Source organism: Melospiza georgiana, chromosome 18, assembly GCF_028018845.1.
Source record: "Melospiza georgiana isolate bMelGeo1 chromosome 18, bMelGeo1.pri, whole genome shotgun sequence".
Taxonomy (NCBI): Eukaryota; Metazoa; Chordata; class Aves; order Passeriformes; family Passerellidae; genus Melospiza; species Melospiza georgiana.
In genome coordinates this window covers 983,868-1,008,675 of record NC_080447.1, presented here as the reverse complement: position 1 = coordinate 1,008,675, position 24,808 = coordinate 983,868, and the positions used below count along the sequence as shown (strand labels likewise).

The 24,808-nt window shown below is 47.0% G+C and overlaps 1 protein-coding gene across 1 annotated transcript; it reads right to left on the bottom strand.

Moving 5' to 3' along the window:
* Nucleotides 1-1,845: 1,845 nt before the first annotated feature.
* On the bottom strand, nucleotides 1,846-23,127 carry SLC15A4 (solute carrier family 15 member 4). The gene is made up of 8 exons (XM_058037184.1): nucleotides 22,558-23,127; nucleotides 16,169-16,464; nucleotides 14,380-14,548; nucleotides 13,729-13,806; nucleotides 12,602-12,770; nucleotides 8,658-8,813; nucleotides 4,062-4,220; nucleotides 1,846-2,234 (listed from the first exon to the last, which is right to left on the bottom strand). The coding sequence occupies exons 1-8, from the start codon at nucleotides 23,125-23,127 to the stop codon at nucleotides 2,086-2,088; spliced, it is 1,746 nt and encodes a 581-aa protein (XP_057893167.1). The 3' UTR covers nucleotides 1,846-2,085.
* Between the last annotated feature and the right edge of the window lie 1,681 nt (nucleotides 23,128-24,808).

Genomic DNA, 24,808 nt, shown 5'->3' with positions numbered 1-24,808 from the left:
GGGTTTGGAGAAATCCAGCACAGTGTGCCAATTTCTCCCAGGCTGGGGTGCTCTGTTCTTTTGGGGAACAGCAGCCCAAAAAGGGCAAAAGTTATTAAATGACCTGTTCTGTCTCTTATGCAGCTCCCACTCTCCTAATATGCTTTTTTAGCTGGTTATAAATGGGATATTCCAGAAACACAGCATATGCAGCTTCAGAAACAGAGTTAGGAAAGGAAATTAGTTTTTCCTCATAGAGACATTATTCTTCAGTCATTCCAGTTTTAAATCATGCTAAGGAATGCAATAGCTGAAGCATTTTTGCTGATTTATCTGGGCAGGGACAGGACACTGCTGTAGTGCCTGCCAGAATTGATGGGGTGCCTGTGGACACTCAGAAATCCAACACCATTCCTCTGTGTCTTCAGGAAATAAAGGCCAAAGAACAAAGCAGTTACAGTATATTTTATTCACCTAGAAACAAAGGGTCGAAAGTCACAGCATGGAGGTTCATTTTATTTTGTAAACTCATTAAAAAGATGTCCATGTACAAAATAAGGACATTTTCAACAACAGAACTGCAGACAAAGGAAACTATAAAAATTCAATGCATTAATAAAAAGGTTTTATTTTCTTTCTGCATAATTCCTTGCACCTTCCATAGCAGTGTGCACACACTCTGAAGTACAGTTGTTAGAATCATTAAAATTCAAGAGGCTGAACATGAAGCCATTGCTCTGCTGGAGGAATGTGTTGCTGAAAGATCCAAACCCTGGAGCACGTTAACTAAAGTAAGACAAGGCTGAAGGACCTGGCTAAAGGCTGCTAAGAGGTTACTGTGCATTGATCTGCTCAGAGTTCCAGCTTGCTTTGCTTCCTGCAGACACCTGGAACAGTCCTTGGGGAGGAGCAGGCTCAGGCTGAGCAGGGCCTTGTCCCGAGGTGGCTGCTGCCCTAACACATCTAATGCAGGCTGACAAATAAAAACATTGCTGCAGTCCAACAGCTGCCATCCCAACGAGCGTTGGCTGTGCACCAGGCTGCAGCAGCTGCCTGATTGGGATTTAGGATTCACCCCTCAGTCCTGAATATTCCTGATTGCAAGTCTGGAACTCGTGATACGCTGTCCGTAACAGGTCAATTATAAAATTTAAGCTGTGCTGATTTGTAATTTAATTCATCCCTGTTTCTCACCCCAAAATGACTCCCAGCACTGCAAACCCATGCACTGCTTGAGGCTCCTGTCAGGGTTTCCTTCCTGCGTCCTCAGGGTAGGCTCGGCCTGCAGAGTCAGGAGAACAGCCCCTGTGGGTCCCTGCAGTGCCCTCCAGGTGTGCCAGCCTCAGGAGCCCAGTGAACATCTCCCATGGGCACAGAGCAGCTCCAGACCCTGCAGGGGATGGATTGAGCTCCAGAGCCTGCAGGGGATGGATTCAGCTCCCCATGGGCACAGAGCAGCTCCAGAGCCTGCAGGGGATGGATTCAGCTCCAGAGCCTGCAGGGGATGGATTTATCTGCCCATGGGCACAGAGAAGCTCCAGAGCCTGCAGGGGATGGATTGAGCTCCAGAGCCTGCAGGGGATGGATTCAGCTCCCCATGGGCACAGAGCAACTCCAGAGCCTGCAGGGGATGGATTTATCTGCCCCCATGGGCACAGAGCAGCTCCAGAGCCTGCAGTGGATTATCTGCCCATGGGCACAGAGCAGCTCCAGAGCCTGCAGGGGATGATTCAGCTCCAGAGCCATGGGCACAGAGCAGCTCCAGAGCCTGCAGTGGATGGATTTATCTCTCCATGGGCACAGAGCAGCTCCAGAGCCTGCAGGGGATGATTCAGCTCCAGAGCCATGGGCACAGAGCAGCTCCAGAGCCTGCAGGGGATGGATTCAGCTCCAGAGCCATGGGCACAGAGCAGCTCCAGAGCCTGCAGTGACTCACACCCAGCTTTGCTGTCCCTGGCAGGCCGTAGTGCAAGAAGCAGCCCCTGCCCTAAGGCACTTCCCCACGGGCACAGGGCAGGGCTGCAGGTCCCTGGGCAGGCCCTGGCTGGCACTGCCCTGCCTGGCACAGGGTGCCCTGCCTGGCACAGGGTGCCCTGCCTCACAGGCTCACAGCCTCCCGTTGGCAGCCGCCTCGCCCGCCTTGGCCTTGTGGTGCTCGTACTTGACAGACACAATCAGGAACAGCAGCAGGGTGGCTCCTTGGATAGCAGCCAGCAGAAAGAAGTAATAGTTCAATTGGCAGCCATTGATGTTGCCTGGGAACAATTGGGGAGGAAAAAAGCATTAAGGAAGATGATACAAACGAAAACGTGAATCTTGTTAGGTGTTAGTGAAGACTTTTGTGCAGAACCAAACCAAACCAAACCACATTTCCATCCCACAGCAAAGTTCATTTTAATTATCCACAGCAAAGGCTGGCACTGCTGAGGAAGGTGTGCCCAGGATAAGCAATGTTTTCCTTTGTTCTCCAATGCCTTAGACCAAGTCAAAAGAAAATTTAAAAAAACACAAAAAATGAATGCTGTAAAGGAAGAAGTTGGCCACTCCACAGATACGAAAAAAGCCATTATTGCAATTGTTTCTCAGCCTTTTTTGGCAACAAAGTTTAGAGTTCATGAAAACATAGGGGATTTCTTTGTGGCTCAGTCCGCCTGTGATGACCCCTGTGAGTTGTCACAAATTACTGCTCTGGACACTGAACAGTGTTAAATGCAGGAAGCTCATTGCTAAAACATCACTCCTCTGTTAGGAAGCATGCCCAGCTCCTGCTGGATTTCCAAGAACAATATATCGTGGCTCATTTCCAGCACAGCACAGCCAACTGGACCATTACAATTATCAGATGTGTTGCAGAGACTAAAACAGTGACGTGTGCATGGACCCCAAGCAGCTGTTCCTGCTGCAAGCCTATAAACGTGCAGATTCAATTACTTTAATTACTGAAACTTAAGATTCAATTAAATGAACTTATCATAAAATGCAATAAAATTAAACTGAGCCTTTCCCTGACATTTAAAATACAATATAGATGTGAATCTCCATTTCAAGAGCAGATGTGTTTAAAGAGTAGTAATTATCCTTTATGAGATGGGATATTAAACCCATGAAATCTTAGTTTTGGTGGGAGAAACAAGTCAATTCAATGGCAGCAACCACCCCTGAGGTGCTGGAGAGAGGGAACTTCCTCAGGAGATTTGGGAGGAAAAGGAGTCTCAATGGGGTGAAATATTCCTTTGGGGAGGACACTTCCCTAAGTTCAAGCTGCTTGTTATCTTTTGAAGAACTTACAAGTCACAGATGCCAGCTTGTGGCACATGCAGGAATCAGGCACCACTGCTTTTTGGTAAATGTGAATCCAGATGAAATGGCAAATTCTCCTGGACCAAACTGAAAGTTCAGGCTGCAGTTTTAAGCCATGTGCACATGGCAGGTCTAGCAGACATCTGAAGAACTGTTCACACTCCTCCTGGCTGAACTAATCAGCCCACTGAGGATGGGAGGGTTTTCTGAAATTCCCAAGGTGCCACCTACTGGTGCCAGTAATTATTTTTAACCTCCACTGGCAACTCAAAGCAGGTGATTTGTTGAACTTTAGGAGTATAAATAGCTAGCAGACAGAAGTGCAGAATTAACTCATGGTAATTTCAATGAAGTCACTTGAAATGAGGAAGCTGAATAATCACTTGGAGAGAAATGGGTACATTTTACTTCTCATAACCACAGAAAGCAATTTCAGTACTTTATACCAAATATATTCTTCTGCTGCATGTAATTTAAATATTTTTTACTGAAATGAAAATATTTGTAATTTCTAGAGATGAAATGCAGTAAGAGCTGAGCAAGTAACTGAGGCTCTGCAGAGGTGTTCCTCATGCTGTCATGAGGGCAGTGAATTATTCTGCACAGTCACATTATTTCATGCTTAGGTGCAAAATGAAACTATAACAGAGCAGTAGACAAATTCATATTTTGAAAATAATAACTGTGTTAAAAAACTATTAAAACGCAACAGTGCCATGTCCTTGATGCTTAACTGAAACTTCTACTTTCCAGCCCATGAGCACACTGAAAAACACACTTACCAAAATCTGTGTGATTACTCATCCAGCCAATTTCTTTAATGGACACCAGTGCCAACAACCCAGAGCCAACAAAGGAGCCAATCCCCGAGAAGAAAAAGAACAGCCCCATAATGGCACTCTGCATGGACTTGGGAGCAGCTGAATATGCAAACTCCAGACCTGTGTTCAAAGATGAAAAAATGCTATTAGAGTACGTAAGAAATGAGAGCAGATTGTTCTAGAAGCCACAGGTGTGTAGTGAATCCTTAGCACTTCCCAGCTCCTTTTAATTGCTTTATGAATCCTCTAAAAGGTCATCAATGCACCAACCCAATGCTGAGACACAGACTTTGATCTTATTTATGTTCCATGTCTAAAATCAAGGAATCTTCTGAACCAACATATTCATTCTTCTGTCTAAAATGACCCTCAAGGAAGTGAATTAAACCAGCTCAAACCTGGCAGCTCCACGTTTCCCACCTCCCCTGCTTCCCTGGCTGCTGGGCAGTACAGGCAGGACAAGGGAAAAAGGAAAAAGTCACTCTTGCATGAGCCATGAACATTTATTTCTTACAGCCTCAGTGTCTCTGTCTCTCAGTGTGCAGAGAGAGACATTAACTGGAACTGGAAAGGCAGTAATTATTTTAATTTAATTTACTTTGATCTAGAATTCTCCGAGTTCATTGCTTGCTAGCAAGCAATTCTTTTTAAAATTTGTAGATATAGGGCTTGAACTTTCAGCTGTCTTTGCTCAAATTTCAACCAATAAACCCAAGAAAAGGGTACCAGTGAGCATCCATCTGCAAATCTGTGCTAGTGCATTTGTGTACCAAGAGCACACACTGGGTTAGGCTCTGCCACACAAAGATTAATGCCCATGATTAACTCTCCTTTTTAGAATAATACTCCTGTCAAAAATCAAATGGGATTATTCACAAGAGACAATCAAATCCATTCCTTGCAGAGCTCTTTCTGACAGGTGAAATGCTTGTTTCAAAACAGTCTGCTCATACTGGGAATTAATGCTACCTCATCTAACATTTTTCCTTGCAAGGAGAGCATTACAGACCTGAAATTGCATAACTCTCGTGTCTGGCATAATGAAGGCATGCTTTATTTACAGCACCACTGCTGTCTGACTGCTCCAGGCTGGTTTAACAAATCCAGGGGCATTTCTTTGGAAGGAAAGAATGAACAATTCAAGGCACCCTAGTGCTGTGAGGGAGGAGCTTTGTTCTGGGGGAGCAGAGCTGGGTGCTCAGTGCTCCAGCAGCAGCCTCCTCGCATTATTTCATGCTTAGATGCAAAATGAAACTATGACAGAGCAGTAGACAAATTCATATTTTGAAAATAATAACTGTGTTAAAAAACTGTTAAAACTCAACAGTGCCGTGTCCTTGATGCTTAACTGAAACTTCTACTTTCCAGCCCATGAGCACACTGAAAAACACACTTACCAAAATCTGTGTGATTACTCATCCAGCCAATTTCTTTAACAGACACCTGAGCTGTGGCTGGTGGCCACTGCCCTGCTGCTCCATGTCCTGGGGCCAGCAGGGAGCTGGGAGGGCCAGCAGGAACTGAAACTCAGCCAGAGATGGAACAGACACAGGCACAGCTGCCAGGGGCAGGGCAGGGGGCACAGTGCCATTTATTGCCAGGATTAACTCTGCCTTTGTTTCCCAGCTCTGTTACCAATACAACAATTCTGATTTTCCAAGGAGGATTTACCTGTCCAGCTGCACTTTCAGAAAAACCAAGCAGACTCCTCTGGGCACACAGCAGCTTGTTTGGGAGTTCTGGCTGGGTGATCAGAGCTGCCACAGGGCTCCTGAGCCCAGCCACAGCCTGGGCACCAGGCTTCTCAGTGTTTGTACCAGTTAAGGTCAGGTGTAACACATGAAAAGATCTGAACTCCTTCTTTTCTTGTTTATTTTACAGATACACTGCATCTGACTGTTCCAGCTGGAAAAAGACCTTAAGACTCAGAACAAAAACCAAAATGAGTGTAACCCTGCCCTTTTTGCAACAAAATAAGGTACATTTCTAAATTTGAGTGACTTTTGCAGCAACACTACTATTTAATCTGGCATAAAGAATATAAAATGCTTTCTTTGCCTTCAGAGCTCCTTTGGCTGCTGGCAGCCCTTGATAATTATTTCATGCTCCTGCAAACAAGCACTTCTGAAATGAAAGCCCCTCGCTGGTGTTGTCATGTGAGATTACAATCCCCAGTTAGACAAGGGTGCTTTAGGAGGATTGACAGAATAATACAAAAGATTTATGCAATGTGTGTCATCTTTTTAAAGGTACCCCAAGTGTAACTAATGTGGCTTAATAAGAATATGCTTAGTTTTACAGTAAACAGAAAAACAGAGGTATGTTTCAGCTCTTGGGCTATTTTTGTTCACAACAAACATTTCCCCACCATTATAGTTTTGTTACCAGTAACACTTTGCTTGTTTTAAGCCTGAATTTCATAGCACAGTAGATGCCTTTATCAAGTTAAATACTGAACTGGTAAAGTACACTCTGAGTCTTGAGAGGACTTAAAAATATTAAGAGTTCTATTCAGATAAAAATCAGAAGGCAGGAAAGACCCTTTGTAAAAAAAAATCCAATGAAAGTGCACTACACAAAGCAATTAAGGTGTGCATAGAATTTCTGGTGCATTTCTTTCCCAACACTGACCAAGAGCTTTTGAAGTTCTAATGCTGTTGGCACAGACGCAGCAGTGCAGAAGAGCAGAATATTCCCATGAGAATTGTGCAAGCCTTAAAGAGTTCTCCCAGAGAACTCCACCAGAGCCCTCTCAGCCTGGAGCTCAGCAAGCAGAGAGTGCTTCAGGGCCTTTCCACAGCCTGCAGACAGCTTTGCTGTTTTTTCCTTGCAAACATCTATGAACTATTAATAGTACCTGATAGAGAAACAAGGTTGTGTAAGAGGGAAGAAATTGGTTTAATTTTCCGTGAACACTTGTGTTTCTGATAAGTCATCTGTTTATCTGAGTTGGGATTGAAGTGGCACTGTAACAAAACTGGCCACAAGTAATTCATTTTACTCTTTGGATAAAAATGCTAAATACAGCCTTAGTTGTAGTAACTAACTAAATCAGGCAAGATTTTATGTTCAGATTTTTGTGTGCTGGCACTTGTGACAGGTACCATACACAGATTAAGAAATGGACAGCAAATGAGCAGATAGGAAAAATAACAAACCCCACTTTTATTCTCCTTGCCAAGCAGTGCAAGCACCTTATTTTATTTCCTAGCAGCTGTGATGACAGCAGCCCATGGGTAGCAGAGCCCTGCTGGGGCACAAGTTGTGTGCTCACCCAGAGGGGAACAAATGTGTGGCAGCTGGGGCCAGGGCCAGCTCCTCTCCCAGAGCAGAGACCTCACTGCAGGCTGCCACTGCCCAGCAATGAAAGTGGCCTCCCCAGGGAAGTGAAACAGGAGCTCTGCCACAGCAGGCCAAGGAAAGGAGCTGGGGGTGCCCCAGTGTGAGGGCATGAGCCCACAGCTCAGTATTTGCAAACACAATTCAACACTTGGATGATAAGGGGCTGGAGTCAAGCAGAAATGCAGTGAGTTTAAAATGAGTTTTCCAGAGCCACTGGAGGAGTTTTGGAGGGTTGCAGCAGGGAGCTCCTGCTGCAGCAGGGCCAAGCCTGGACTCTCAGAGCTGTTTCTGTCCTGGTCACCCAGCCCTGCTCCAGCAGCAATCTGTGCCCAGAGATCCAGGGGCATTTCCCCTGAGCCAGCCCAGGACACAGGGCTGGAAAACCACAGGCAGAATGGCCTGAGCCTGCACACACAGGAAACAAAGCAGAAAATGTGATTTTGTACTGCTCTCCTCCCACTGCACTTTCAGCTGACGAACCTGTGGGCACACAGCTGCCCCACATGACACAGGGCACTGCTGGGGAACTCAGCATCTCTTGCATTTGTTCAAGAAAATGTGAGCAGTTTCAGTTTGCTTAGAGTCATGTTGAAATACTGGAATAGCTACAGAAAAACTGATCTAGAAATAAAGTAGACAAAATGATAGAAAAATACCTACTTCAGTATTAATATTCACAAAAACTTTTCTTATTTCATAGATGGAAAAGCTCAAGTAACATCAATTTAAACTGGTAAGTCTTTCTCAGTGTGGTTTATTTCTTCCCTTTGCCCTCAGAAAGGTGTTTCCACTTACTAATTGACTTTCTAAAATGTGAGCTCAGTTTATAAGACAAAAAAAAATTCACAAAGCTCAAATTATATTTCCAACACAGAGGAATATTCAGAGGACACAAAACTGCATTAAAATACAATATTGAAAGAGTAGATTTTTTTCCATTAAGGCTTGCAAATATCCAGCACTAACTAGATGTCACACAAATATTTCAGGTGTCACTCTGCTTGAAATTTAATTTTGAAAGCACAGTCTTACATAGCCAGGCTTCAAATGTGTAAGACAGTGGTGAGCTTTGCCACTTAAATTGAGCAATGTTGTATGAAAATGTATTTGGGAACATCAGAGCTTACTTGTAATGACTTGAGAAGGATTTATTTTCTAAGATTCCATCATTTATGACAGATACAAAAGCAGATTTCAGCACACACACACTCTTACCTGCTATACTTGCAAATATTTCACTGAATCCAATCAGCACATACTGAGGAATCTGCCACCAGATTGGCAAATCTGCAGCGTGGTATGTAACATTCCCAATTGTCTGGTTAATTGTTTTAACCTTCACAATTTTCAGTCTGTTGCTTTCCAGAATTCCTGTGTGAAAGGGGAGGGAAAAAAGATTGACCTAAGATGCAAACATTGTTTCTCCACATTAAGAATTAAATTAGGATTCAGCCCTGCATTGCAATTAGAAGAGATACAACAGGAATATGTATTTATTTCCTGACATAAAGCATTTCAGACTACTTCTGCTGGTGTTATTTCAAGCCATGGTTGTTCTGCCATAGAATTAGTGATTACATTCTCATTCAGTGGCAATAATTATACAAACACTTAGCCCATTTCTGGATGGATCAGCTCAGAGCTCTCATGGACACTGTGCTGGGCTTTCTTTAAAGACAATCTCATTTTCACAAACTACTACTTTGCACTGTTGTACCATTTCAACTGCCACCACAGTATTCATAAATTAGAAATCCTTTTGCTTATGGAAATGGCTACACCAGTCCTGTACAGCTATGAAAACCCTCTATGAATATGATTATGACATTTATATGACACTTTTCATCCAAAGAGATCCAAGAGCTCATTAGAGCTTGATTTACAAGCAATACATTGCATAGAAAGTACTTCATATGGAATGAAAAAGAGACAGGATAGTGTAAAATATAAGCATTTTTAGCTTGCTCAGCACAACAGTTTAGGGTAGAAAGTGAATATCAAATAATGCTCTGGGGTTTTGTTGAAGTTGCCCAGATTAAGCCATTGACTCACATAAAGTACACAGAATAGCTAATAGTTAATAAAACTCCTGCTGCACCCAAAAGAGACCTCTATAAAGGAACTCTCATCCCTTATCCTTGGAAATAAGGTGAATTTATTCAGCACCATCCAGAGGAGCAGGGCTGAGCCACTGCCACTCCCAGCCTGCATCAGTGCTGTCCTGAGCCACAACCTGCCCTCACCTGGGACCCAAATGTGTCCCCAAAACCACGACCTGCCCTCACCTGGGACCCAAAATGTGTCCCCAAAACCACAACCTGCCCTCACCTGGGACCCAAAATGTGTCCCCAAAACCACAACCTGCCCTCACCTGGGACCCAAAATGTGTCCCCAAAACCACAGCCTGCCCTCACCTGGGACCCAAAATGTGTCCCCAAAACCACAACCTGCCCTCCACAACCTGCCCTCACCTGGGACCCAAATGTGTCCCCAAAACCACGACCTGCCCTCATCATCTGGGACCCAAAATGTGTCCCCAAAACCACAACCTGCCCTCACCTGGGACCCAAAATGTGTCCCCAAAACCACAGCCTGCCCTCACCTGGGACCCAAATGTGTCCCCAGAGGCACGTGCAGGGCTCAGACAGGCTGCTCATGGCTGTCACAGCACGTGCAGAGCCTCCCTCTGCTTCCTCAGTGCCCTTCCCTTTCCTGCAGGACCCAGAGCTGCCATGGACACGTTCCACGAGCTGCTGAACCCCTCTGAGCCACACTGGCAGCACTTCCCAGAAACAAACACAATTCCTGATGTACAACACAATTCCTCTTCTCCTGGGTCTTCCCAAGTCTATGACATAAAACTTCTTTTTAAAATTTAAAACATTTTTTAAAAATAAAAGGGGAACAGCCAGATCAGCCCCTCTGTGCTAAGTGACAGTGCCAAATTTCTCACTAACATCTGGGTTTAGGTAAAGACTGCTCTGAATTTATTACTTCTTCATGGCAGGCCAGCCCCCACATTCTCTCTATATTCATCACTTCTTTTTAGATGACCCATCTTATCTTACTTTAGCTTTTCACTTACCTCAGTGCCCTCTGAACCATGAAAAGCTGCTGTAATTAAAATAAAACTGGACTTCTTGATGTTTTAATTTTAATATAGCTGCCCAACACTTTAGAGTGGAGCTCAATTAAAGTGTAAACAAAGCAGTAGAGTCATCTAAGAGCTCAGACATAAATTAATTTATTTACACTCAACACAGAATTGTTGCACCTCAAAACATCAAGTGATTTTAATGTGTTTATGCTCTTACAAAATAACCACTGAGCCACCTAGGAGCACAACTACAATATACCAAACTTTGCCATAAATTCATCTTCAAAGTACTTCAGTATCTGGAATCTATTGATTCTTCCCTTAAGACTTTGATAGGCAAGTTTCACATTTCATTTTAAACTCTTAGTAGTTAAAATAATCTGAACTTCTTGCTATAATGGTTTAAACTCTATAAATGAAGTAGATTTTCCAGCTGAATAACCCTGAACATTGCTGCTCAGAACTCACCATAAGATGCATGAAGCACAGCAGATGTTCATTAAATCTGATCAGTTGTATTTTAACACAGCCTGTAAAATATTTTAAGTAATCTAACCAATCTAATAGGCAGCGTGAGCAGTGTCCACAATTAATGGCTGTCGGATAAGCAAGTCAAAATGGAAATATGGCACAAACAAATCTTTAAGATATTTCCATGATTGCAAATTCTTGACATTTTCATGTGTTTAAATTTCATTTAGTGTCCCTCTCAAAGGCAGCAGTGGTTGGTAGTAATAGTGTATTTCAAGAATGTTAAAATATGGCAACTCTAAATATCACTTAATGAGAAAATAAAAATTGAGTGAAACATAGAAACCAACACCTTGCTAGAAATAAACATTTTCCTAAACCCCAAATTTGTCCCAACTGAAGCTCTTAAATTCCTGTTATGATGAAGAGATGTCAAGTTACTCCAAAAGGTTAAACTTTCCAAACAGATTGCAAATAATCACCCAAAGAATTCACCTTTTCACTTTCCACTGGGGCAGACTTGGGGAGGATCAAACCAACAAAAGCATGTGTTACATTTGCAGGTGAATTGGAAAAAGCATCAGAAACTTGAAGGAATTGTGCTGTATGAGCCCATTCCCCAGCTCAGCTCTCACAGCTTGATGTGCTCTTCCCCACCAGGAATAAAGACAGATATTGCTGGTTTTGAATTCCCTCATATGTGAGCCCACAGGTTCTATTTAAAGAGCTGACATTTAAGTGTTTTACATCATCCTCTCTGCAGCAGCAGTGTCCTGAGAAACATGGAATAAGAGAAACACTTCTGATTTAACTTTAAATTACTTTGCTTGAAGAACTTTCCTTGCCCACAAAGTGACCTTGGCCTAATAATTACCTCTCTCATTGACAGAGATCTTAATAGCCATACAAAGTGTCCCTCTCCCTAAAATAGAGGGGATCCCAAGTGCTGCCATGAATTTATTTAATGCTATAATGCTTTATCAGGATGTTCATTACAGTGATGCTGGTGAGGGCTATAGATCCTGTGAAGCATTGCTCAGAGATGTTCAGTTCCACATCAGCAGCACTTAACAACCTGAAATCCTCTCAAAAGCAGCTGATTTATGGGGCCAGCAGAGTTGCCATCTTTTCCCTTTCATGCTACAGCTGAGCTATTTTACACTACACTAATTCCCAAACATTAGGGACAGGAAGAGGGGGGAGCAAACCCAAAGTGGGAGGAAACTCCTGTTCAGCCATGACCTAACTTTATTATTTCAGAGCAAGGGAAAGGATATTGGGTACAATTTCAGCTTTTTTATACTCGTGAGTCAGAATGCATGAAGAAACATTTTTAAGGAGTGTATGCAAAGTCTACCTCAGGCAGGAAAACTGGTCCAATTTTATTGCAAGTGTTCAAAACAGTTTAGTAAATTGTTGGATACAGTCCCCTTTATCGAGGAAAATGCATCCATGAAGGCACATTCCAACTATCCTGCTAAAAAAGATCTGAATAATGCTGAATTAAATATTCACACAGCTCTTTAGAAAAAGCTGTAGCAGTGAGCTGGACAATTCACTGTGTCAGGAGATGCCCAAGTCGCTTTCTTACCTGCAGCAAAGGCAGAGCACATCACAAAGAACATCCCCACTGCAATCCTCTTCAGGGAGGATGGCAGCAAGCCATGCCTCTTCAAAATGGGGTCCACCAGCTTGTCCTTTAGGGGGATCAGGATCAGGATAAGCACTGCATCAAACATGGTCAGCCAGGCTGCTGGGAACTGAAAGGGAAGATGATTAAAGCAATTTCATACTTAAGAGGTAATTTTTACTATTATTTTACAAATAATGTTCTGATTGAACACTTTGATCTGAAATAAACAACAATGCACTGACAGACATTGTGAAAAGTCAAATAAGAGTGTTTAAAAACTGAAGAAAATATTCAGCTATTCAGGTTTTCACTGAATCAGGCTGCTCATACATCTGTAAGCTCAGTTTCTCCTCTGACAGAATTGAACTTTGTACCTAATTCAGTCATGAAAAGCATTTAATAGCCATGCTCTGTATTTCTCCTTTAAGCTTAGAACTATCAGAAATATGCCACAGAAGAGCAGAAACAGTCTTACTAATGTACATGCAAAGTTCAATTAAAATCAAGTTACACTTGTCAAATGGCCAGAGAGGGTGGTGTAACACATGTAAACCCTGTAAATCCTGTGCTTTACTTCTCTGTGCCATTTCTGCATCACATGATGCCAGCCTTTCTTGAAAGTATTGATTGAACAGCTTCTTTCAATATGCTGAAGGTAAAGTGATTATTGATTAGGCAGTCTAGAGTAACAAATGTGTCTCAAATTCCAAATGCTAATGTATCACTTAAGGGTGGGTGTTTATTCCTACTGGGCTTGCAGAAAAGCTTCTGTCCTGCTCTGGAAACTCAGGGCAGGGAGATTGATCAGCTTTCTCCAAAGGTCACACTTTGGCCACTGAAGGATAAAGAAACTCAGGATGAAAGCAGTGAGAGTTACCTGAATGCATCCAGAGCAGGCTGGTGTGAACTCCAGGCACGTGCTGGCATAACAAAATCTGGGATGTGCATCGTGCTCCTAAACCCCCAAAGGCTGAGGCCCCTGATCCCCAAAGGCACTGCCTGCACCTCCTGGAATTGTTGTACCACCCTGACCCAATCTGCATTTCCACTAAAGAAAGGCCCTGCTCTTGTTTTGCTCTGCTCACCGTGTGGATGGAGTTGGTGTCATTGGATATCTCAGGAATCCTCAGATGGAGGCTCTGCAATACATATGTTGTCTGCATCTAGCATCAGGAAAGAGGAGTTGAGATTACTTGGACAAGGAGTGCTGACAGCAAGATATTTTTATTTTGCAATCATTAACAAAGATTATACCAGAGGTGAAATGCCAACACAGCAAACTGAAAACGATTACATTCAGAACATCACAAGATTTTTTAACCTTGCAGCTATTTTTACTAAAAACACCAAGAATCATTTGTGTGTCTTTGAAAACAATTTCTGCATTGTTTCTTTTGCCCAAAATGTATCTGATATCCCGAATCATCATAAGGCAGAACCTGAAAACTAAAATGAGGTCTAGACCACTAAGCCTGACCTATATGAAACAGCTGCAAGATAAAACAGAGCACAGTATTTTAGGATATGTGAATTTGTACAACTATGAGTCTTAACTACAACTGTAATGATTTTATTTTTTTCTTTTATTAGGTCAAAATATTATTTGCGAGCATTCCTTAGTAGTCATTTTTCATCTCTCAACTTCAAGGTAGGTTTCCTATTTAGAAGAGAACACCCCAAAAATGTTAAATTAGAAATTACATAAAATATAACTGTAACCATTTGGAACTACTCACTTGAAAATACACTGTCCAGTAAGGTATTAAAGCCAGAAAGACAGGGATTATCTTGACAAGAGCTTTCACATCCTCCACCTTGTCTTCTCTGAAGGGGCCCCCCCGGGACAGCTTGGCCATCTCGAAGAGGCTCTGCCTGCGGGGCGGGTGCAGCACTCCCTGGCCCTCACTGCAGGAAGGGATTTGACATGTTTAGTAAACACAACTGGCAGTCCTCTCTTCCTTGTAAAAAGCTCGTGCATTTCCAAAATGGGTCATTCATGTAAGTTACAGCAAGGCAGCCAGGCCAGAATGGATCCCCAGCAGGTGGAAACACAAGAGGAAACCTTCTGCCATGGAGTTTCCTTATTTCCCACCCTCCCCACAGAGCCCAGCCCTGAGTAACTGGCAGAACCTGGAGTAACCTGCAGTTTGTGATATTGCCTGTGAAGTTTGGCAACCTGAGCACATGAAACCCCACTGCAGAGCAGGCACCTGACATCTCTTAGCAGTGATCCAACCCAACCACCAGTATTCCATGGGCAGCTCTTAAGAGTGGCAAAATTCTGGCTCCCCATCAAGCTGCATAGAGCACTAAATGCAGATGACAGTGCTTTTCAAACCAGAAGGCATCCACAAACATGTGCCAGAGAAGAAAGTTAACTAATGCTGAGAGCAGCCCAGTCAGGGTACAGCACACCCTCAGGAGCTCCGAGGTGGCAGGACACAGAGCTCAGCTGACACCACGGTCAGGCTGCAGGGACACCCAGGGATCCATCTCACTGTGCCTCCTCCATCCCACAGTCTGGCTGCAGGGACACCCAGGGATCCATCTCACTGTGCCTCCTCCATCCCACAGTCTGGCTGCAGGGACACCCAGGGATGTCACTGTGCCTCCTCCAGCCCACACTCTGGCTGCAGGGACACCCAGGGATCTTCTCACTGTGCCTCCTCCATGCCACGCTCTGGCTGCAGGGACACCCAGGGATCCATCTCACTGTGCCTCCTCCATGCCACAGTCTGGCTGCAGGGACACCCAGGGATGTCACTGTGCCTCCTCCATCCCAATCTCTGGCTGCAGGGACACCCAGGGATGTCACTGTGTGCCTCCTCCATCCCACAGTCTGGCTGCAGGGACACCCAGGGATGTCACTGTGTGCCTCCTCCAGCCCACAGTCTGGCTGCAGGGACACCCAGGGATGTCACTGTGCCTCCTCCATCCCACAGTCTGGCTGCAGGGACACCCAGGGATCCATCTCACTGTGCCTCCTCCATGCCACAGTCTGGCTGCAGGGACACCCAGGGATCTTCTCACTGTGCCTCCTCCATGCCACGCTCTGGCTGCAGGGACACCCAGGGATCCATCTCACTGTGCCTCCTCCATCCCACGCTCTGGCTGCAGGGACACCCAAGGATGTCACTGTGCCTCCTCCAGCCCACAGTCTGGCTGCAGGGACACCCAGGGATGTCACTGTGCCTCCTCCATCCCACAGTCTGGCTGCAGGGACACCCAAGGATGTCACTGTGCCTCCTCCAGCCCACAGTCTGGCTGCAGGGACACCCAGGGATCTCACTGTGCCTCCTCCATGCCACGCTCTGGCTGCAGGGACACCCAAGGATGTCACTGTGCCTCCTCCGTCCCTCAGCTCCCAGAAAGCAGCTCCAGGCCTCCAGCTCTGCAGCTCTCACAGCAAAGCTGCTCCCTGCTTGCTCTCCTGCAGCCTGTGGTGGCAGTGACCAGCAGGCAGGGTGAGCTGAGGAGCTCAGCCCTAGGTGACTGAGAGATCACACAGGAGAGCTCATCACAAACCTGTTTGCTGAGTGCTCCCCGTGGCCCCTCTTGGAGCAGCAGGAGTATGTGAGGATCCTGAACATGTCTGTGAAGGCACTGCCATCAGGAGGTTTGGTGATGAAGAAGCTCTGGCCACACAGGAACACCATGAAGGAAATGCCGATGCAGACCGTGGGGATGCTGTACCCGATCACAAAGCTCACGTTCTGCTGGATGTAGGCAATGCCTCCCAGAGACAGGATAGCTCCCAGATTGATGCTCCAGTAAAACCAATTAAAAAACCTTCTTGTGGCTTCTGGACCCCGGTCCTTGACCTGGAGAAGATTAAAAGCAAGCCCTTCAGATTCTGAAGAAAATAAGGCTAAACAGAACTAGAATCTTTGAATTAGAATTCTGACAAGTTCAATACACCGAAGAGCTCAGGTTTCATTTAGAGTCACACTGGAATGATTTAAGTGTTTTGGCTTCACATGGTATTTGATGAGATGCCACCTCAGTGAGAGCTGCACCTTTATGTGAGAAACCTTCTGGAAGCTCAGCACAGGGATAAAACAGCCACACTACTGAGACACAGCTGCCCCAGAGAGGCCATTATTATTCCTACTGCACTGACCCTCACTGGGTCATTGCTCTACAAAAAGCTCCCTCAGATTAACATCCCATAGATCACAGGAGTTTAAGTAACTGGTTTTTAGTAACAAAAAGTTAAATTACCTAGAAATTCACACATTGCCACAGTTGCTTCTTCTAACTGTATTTACACAACAGTTAACACTATTCCATTCTCTAAGCCTCAAATGAATGCTTGGTAATTAAACAAAAATTTAATTTTTAACACAGTCTTAATGCCTCTCATCAGAACACAAATTGAGCACTTGTCCTTCTGACCTTTAAAAAAAATTAATTAAATTTGGGTTGCCTGAGGATCACGAGGCCCCAGTAAATATTTATCCCTGTAAGTCAGCGCTGTTCATAGTGTTATTTTTTCTGCTTGAAGCTCTCAGTCTCTCCAGTGAAAGTAAAGACATCCCTGTTTATAGAACTATCTGTACAGTTTTACCATCCCTCTTTATTATTGTCTACTGTAAGTTACCCCACATTTTGTAATTCACTCCCAGGAATCCAGCATCACTCATAAGAGGTGATGTAAGAGAAATGATGCAAATTGAAGTTTGAAACACATTAAAAAGATCAAGTAGTCTGCAGGAGAATCCATAATACTGCATTTGTCAGTGGCTGATGACTGAAAGGCCATTAACAGTGACTAGCAAGTCAGTGCCATGCACCAGCCTGGCTGAGTCAGTTATTTTTCATTTGTAACTGCAGATTTCCCCTCCTCATTTGCCAGATCTCCAACAGACCCCTACTTAGTTTGCAGTATGAAAAGCAAGCTGTGTCTTAAAATGAGTTTTTAACACTGCCAGTTCTGATTAACAGCTTCAGGTTTCCCAGTGGTGCACAAACCCATCTGTAGCATTTAGCCAAGCCCCACAGAGGAAATATGAAAGAATCTATTCCTGTGCACAGTTAACAGCACTGCCAGCATTCAGTGCGTCTGTCAGAATGTCCAATGCAATCCTGGAGGCTAAACCCAAGAAATTCTCCCTCTCCAGCTTCAACTTGGTACTCAATTCCTAACTTTCATCAACTGCAGCAGTGGCTCAATCCAGGAATCCCTCCCAAAGCCCAATGAGCAGCAGGATATTAGCAAACAATTAATGAAACACAGTGCTCCAACTTGTGTAAGTGTTAGCAATGTGTTTGATGAAGTTTCCATTTCTTCATCACAAAGTCTCAGTTCTCTTATTTCTGCAAGGCAGATGACTTCTCATCCTCCCTCCTGCACATGACCTGGCTGACATCTCTACAAAGGAGAGAAGAGAGAAGAAAGCCAACTTTGATGCAGGAAAGAACAGGGAAGCACACCATGAGCCTTCTGACAGGCATTATCCCAGCCTCCAACCATTAGCTCCCGAGAAACTTCCTGAGCCAAGGATGGCTTCTCTGTGCTTAAACAATGCAGCAGCTCTCCTCTCCACGAGCCTGTGTAACCTGCCTCTGAACCCAGGTCAGCTTTGAGAATGCACAGCATCCCGTGGCAAAGAGCTCCACAGGCAATGGCACAGTGGGCAGGGCTGCCTCCAGTGCCTGCTTTGAACCAGTCAGTCTGAGCCTGCCTCCTTTCACCTTGTTCCAGGAACCAGCACAGACAGCCCAGCTCCATCCCTTCCTGATCCACAGACAGCCCAGCTCCATCCATTCCTGCTGCAGAGAGCTGAGCTCCATCCATTCCTGATGCACAGACAGCCCAGCTCCATCCCATTGCCATCCCATTCCTGCTGCAGAGAGCTGAGCTCCATCCATTCCTGATCCACAGACAGCCCAGCTCCATCCATTCCTGATCCACAGACAGCCCAGCTCCATCCATTCCTGTTCCAGTCACAGCCCAGCTCCATCCCATTTCCATCCCATTCCTGTTCCAGTCACAGCCCAGCTCCATCCCATTCCCATCCCATTCCTGCTCCAGTCACAGCCCAGCTCCATCCCATTGCCAACCCATTCCTGTTCCAGTCACAGCCCAGCTCCATCCAATTGCCATCCCATTCCTGCTCCAGTCACAGCCCAGCTCCATCCCATTTCCATCCCATTCCTGCTCCAGTCACAGCCCAGCTCCATCCCATTCCTGTTCCAGTCACAGCCCAGCTCCATCCCATTGCCATCCCATTCCTGCTCCAGTCACAGCCCAGCTCCATCCCATTCCTGTTCCAGTCACAGCCCAGCTCCATCCCATTGCCATCCCATTCCTGCTCCACTGCTGCCTCTCTCCCCTGCCACTGCTGGCACAAATCACTGTCACATCTTCCTTTCTGCTGCCTTTTCAGAGGTAGGAAATTTAGACTGATTTGTGATTCCTCACCTGGAAACTACTGACCATAGTGACCACTGTGGCCCTTTCTGGAAATTTCCTTCACCATCTCCAGTGTCCTTTTTGTGACAGAGTGACCAAAGGACAGACACATGACAGACTTACAATGCAAAGAATCCATTTCTTCCTTCTTTATCAAAGCATATGTTTGCACTAAAAATCACATCACAGCCACATCAGAAATGCCACTATGGCATTTAACTGGCAAACATTAATAACTGAATAAAGGTCCCACTGACTACCTGGTGGAATATCTTCTCAAAGACAAAGAACTATGAAGATGTCTTGTCAAAACCCCACATGAAAGGAACATGATCACTCAAAAGTCCCTGACAGTGGTAGTTTTCATTTGTTCCTGCAGTCAACTGAGAGTCACAAGTGACAAATGTACCAAACAGCCCCAAACTCATTGCAGTCACCTCTGAGAGCAGCCACACAGCAGAGCAGGGATGGAACAGAGAAGCCTGTTCTTGTCCTTAGCCTACCACAGAAGGTACAATGATGAGTTCTGTGCAAATGTACAGAATCCTGACCCTCTAATCCATCACTGCACACAACCACTGACTCTGAGATCATCTGACAGAGCTGGGTAGCTGAGCTCCACACTATTACTCAGCTGCTACGTAATTTCAATTTTTTACACTGAAATTCGGCAAGTCCTCATATAAAGTGTGTTCCTCTCCCATCTGTTATTACTGGCCTGAATGCCACAACTTGTTTCAAACTTGCTGTCTGCAGAGCCTTCGAGGTCCACAGGCTCATAAGAAGTCTGACAGCAGCAACAACAAACCAAGTTGCAGTCAGGGACCTTCAAATCTTTATACCTGGCTCCCCATCCTCATCCAGAGGCTGGAAAATCTATGCTCTACAAATAAATAAGGGCTGAATATCACTCTAAAGCCATCTTTACAGCAGGAATTTCCAATAGCTGGAAAAAATAACTGTACAGCACCAGTTTCAGCAGAGCTGGAAGATCTGTGGCAGCTGTAGCCTGATATTGACTGGCTGTGAAGGCAGCTCAGAGGGCAGCACAGCTGGTGAAACCTGGCCTCCCCAGGCACTGTAACCCTGCAAGAGACCCAGCTATAATTAGAGTGATTATGCTGAGACCAGAGTAGGAGTCTGCTGCCCCTCTGGCCTCGGTGCTGAGGCTGCAGCAGCTTTCACAATAACGACCAGCAGTGCCATTGTTTCCCAAGTGCAGAAAGTCACACACGGGCTGCTCCAAGAACAGGAAGTGACAGCAAACGCTGGCCTGAAAGGGGAACTGGAAAGTGCCAGGGCATGGGATCACATGATGAGAAACCCCATCCTGAGAACCGTCCCCTCACACTGACACAGCACCACCGACAGGCTGACACTTCTAGAAAAACATCTGTAAACACAGCTGGGAAAAGCTGCTCTGTCCCAGCCTGGCAGAACTCTCTTTGCTAAGCTGAGTGGTGGGAGTTACTCACCCTAACTCTAGTCCAACAGCACTTCTAAAAGCAGGCACTCAACAGAGAGTTAGGAAACAGAGAAAAGTAAGTATTGCCATTCAGTTTCCCATATTCCACAAAGTGATTCTGCTAAATAAAGAAACCTCTCATTATACAAGAGCCCTCCACCCAAATTCTATACATTAAAGCTGAAAAATTCACATGGTAATTTCTAAGAGATCTGCAATGAAATGCAATTGACATTCTGAAAGGTGATTGTGCCAACTGATGTACACGATGTACAATTCATCCCCTCCTTGGGGAAAGAGGACAAACCCTCTCAGCACACATCCAGCCCAAACACATTTGCAATGTGCTCTGGCCTCCCAAGAACGTGGCTCCGGGACAGACTTTATTCTCAGATACAGATAGGTAGACTGAGATACAGATAGATACATACACCTATATAGATATATACTCATCTCCCCAGCGTTTTCTGCATTCCTGTGCAGGGAAAAGGCACCCAAGAGGGCCCCAAACTGCACTCCAAGGTAAGTGGCATGCTGTAATATATTTAACAAGAGATAAGCCATAGAAAGAGAGAAGGGGAAAAATTCAGACCTCGGCAGAGCTCCACTGATTATTATGGCCCAGAAAGGAGTATTTATTTTGCTTCACCCTACATAAATCACTGTGAATTATCTTCAAACCCAGCCAAAACCTGCTTCCCTTGAAATCCTGGGGGAAAAGCCTTTACAAAATCCAGCTACAACAGCTACACTTCCATTGGCAATGGCTCTTCTTTTGCTCAGTTCCTGCCATTATTTATCTCCCATATTTAACTTTCATAAAGCGTTCTGGGGATAAGCAGTCAGTTTTGAAAAACACCTTACAAGATAAAGTCATATTAAAGCTATTTCACTTGATGGGCTCAGGCTGGCTCAAGCAGAGCTAATGCACTGGGGACACAAAATCCTGGGCTATAATAATGTTTTACATTTATATACTGCCTTTCACCCAGAATTCAGAATACACAAAATGCCAAAGAATGACAAATGCAAACTGCACAACAGAGAATGGAGGTATGTTTGGCAATGGTTCTGTGGTGGATTCTCCCTCTTTCAAAGAATGCATGGCATTTCTGATACCTGCTCTAACCAGAACTCAGTGAGCCAGCAGACATGCCACTGGACTTTCAGTTTAGTTAGAAGAGCTGCTCAGCAGTACCTGAGCATGCTGGAATTCTCCATTTGCAAAGCAGAAATTACATTTCAACATCCACACTGCCTTAGCACAGGACTGTAAAAAACCTACATAGAGCATTCCAGTTGCTACTGAACTGCAGCTGCCTCTCAAACATTTTCTGTGCAGCCCCTGGGCTCTGCAGTGATGACCCAATGAATGAGATCACTGTGGCGGGTCCCCACAAGGTCATTTGGCAGGATGTGTCCTTAGAACAGCCCAGGTGATGTTTACCATGGCCAGAGCAGCTTCCCCCACCATGTGATGCAGCACCAGGCTGCACAGAAATGGCACTCCAGGGCAAGGCAGTGCACAAATACCTAAAGCATAAAAATTGTTAGTTCTGCACTGTTAGATCCTTTATCTCAGGATGGTGAAGGCCTCTGACACTGCCTTAGGAGCCGCATGTCATCCTTGTCACAGCTCAAATGTGTATCTTGTACTTCACCTGATGAGCTCTGAGGCCACGTTAACTGGGTACAAACTGACCAGTGAGGACAATTAACAGTCCACTTAATGGCCATTAAGTATTCAACCCAAGTCCTGACATGGTGATGGCTCAGCCAACTCAGATGCCACGTGTGAGGCAGGGTAACCAGGAAAGCAAAGGGACCTGACACCCCCCAGGCACCGAAATGACACCGAACGTGGCCCAGCTGAGCCAGCGGCACTGCACAGGGCCAGGGCTGGGTGATGCCATTCCCTGCCAGGCTCGGCACCCGCACGGAGGCCAGTCGGCCGGGCACTGCCCACCCCAGCACGGCAAGCCCCTCTGCCACCCTGGGCACCCCGAGCGCCGCAGCTGCCACACCATACCCGACCTGGTCGGCCCCGAACGGGGTGATGTTGGCCTTGACCGAGCCGACGCCCAGCCCCACGAGGACCAGTCCCACGAAGGTGGCGGTGGCGCAGTAGCGGGTGGCTCCGGCCTGCGAGCAGGGCGCCAGGGTGGCGTTGGCGGCCGGCGAGGAGCAGTTCTCCACGGGGAACAGGGGGATGTCCCCGCACAGCCCCTGGCGGGTGTGCGGCGCGGCGATGACGGGGAAGGCCAGCATGCCCAGCAGGTACAGCGCCATGCTGAGCAGGATGGTGCCGAACTTGCCCAGCAGGGCGTCGGCCAGCCAGCCCCCGAACGGCGACACCAGGTACGTGATGCCCATGAAGAGCAGCAGCGCCTGGCTGGCCTGCGCGCCCTCCCAGCCGTAGGGCGGCCCGTTGAGGAACAGCACCAGGTTGGAGGTGATGCCGTAGAAGGCCACTCGCTCCAGCAGCTCGGCCAGCAGCACGGCGGCGCAGGCCAGCCGCCGGCCCTGGAAGGCGCTGCTGGCCGCCCGCCCGCGCTCGCCGCTGCTCAGCAGAGGGCTGCGCTCGTTCGGTTCGGCCTCGTCCATGGCCCCGCGTCCCCCCGGCGGCCCCGCCGCGCTCCCGGCCCGCCCGCCGGGACCCGCGCCCGCCGCCGCCCCAGCCCCGCCCCCCGGGCAGCGCCGCGGCGCCATTGGCCGAGGGCGCTGTCACTCTGCCTGTGCTCGGCCCCGCCCCCAACAGCGGCGCGATGCCATTGGTCGAGGGCGCTGTCACTCCGCCCGCCGCGCCATCATATGGCCGAGTGGGGCGCGGCGGGGCGGAAGTGGTGTGGCCGTGAGGGAGTCCCGGCGGGTGGCCGGGGAGGTTCCTAAAGGGTGCCCGTCAGAGCGGCCGGGGAGGTTCCTCAGGGTGCCCGTCAGAGCGGCCGGGGAGGGCCGGCATGGTGCCGGTCAGAGCGGCCGGGGAGGTTCCTCAGGGTGCCCGTCAGAGCGGCCAGGGAGGGCCGGCACGGTGCCTGTCAGAGCGGCCAGGGAGGTTCCTCAGGGTGCCCGTCAGAGCGGCCGGGGAGGTTCCTCAGGGTGCCCGTCAGAGCGGCCGGGGAGGGCCGGCACGGTGCCCGTCAGAGCGGCCGGGGAGGTTCCTCAGGGTGACCGTCAGAGCGGCCGGCCGGCCGGCAGTGGGGAGGTTCCTCAGGGTGCCCGTCAGAGCGGCCGGGGAGGGTCGGCACGGGGCCCGTCAGAGCGGCCGGGGAGGTTCCTCAGGGTGCCCGTCAGAGCGGCCGGGGAGGGCCGGCACGGTGCCCGTCAGAGCGGCCGGCAGCGCCAGCCGGAGCTGGGCAGCCCGGGGTGTGCGGCGCCTCTCCCCGCCGTGACCCGGCTGCCGCTCGGGGACTGCACAGGGAAATGGGAATGGAAATGCACAGAATCCCCGAACTGTCCCAAAGGAGCTCTGGCTGGCCCTGCCCGGGCAGGGTCACCTGGCACAGGAAGGCGCCCAGGGGTTTGGAATGTCTGCAGGAGGCAGGATCCGCCGCCTCCATGGGCAGCTGCTCTGCCATGCTTTGTGAAGAGTTCTTCACGGACAGGAGGAACTTGTGCTTTAGTTCATGGGTGTTGTTCCTCATCCTGTGGCTGGGCACCACTGAAAAGAGCCTGGTACCAGTTTCTTGGCACCCACCTCTGAGATATTTGTTTGCATTAATGAGATCCCTTCTCAGTCTTCTTGAGACTAAACAGGCTTCCACGTTCCTCAAAAGAGATGCTCCATACCCCAAATAATCTTTGGGGTTTTTAGGGTAACTTGATGCTATAAAGATTGTCGCACAACAAGGATAAGGTGATAAACGTGCACTGTAAAAGGCTGGGTTTATCTGTGTTTTTATCTGTGTTTTTATATGTGTTTGAGGCCAGCTCAGCCCCCAGGATGTGCCTGGTGACTCAGGAGTGGGAGCAGCAGCTGGGTGTGAAGGCATGCAGGAATTATCCAGGTACACATGGAGAGTGAACACTGATTTCAGTGGGACAAAGCATGTGATTAAAATGAGAAAACATAAGATTACAACCCTGAGATGTGCTGCAGTTCGACCATCATACGTGTTGAGGTACAGTTTGTGAACGCATTAAATTGTCTTCAGCAGCAGATCTTAAAAGTCTTATTTTTGGCCAGAACAAAGTGGGTAAGACACTGCTGGTTGTGTGTTTTCAATGAAAAAGTTAAGTTTATTGACATCGTGAAGTTACATAGCAAACATTCAGGCATGACTTACTT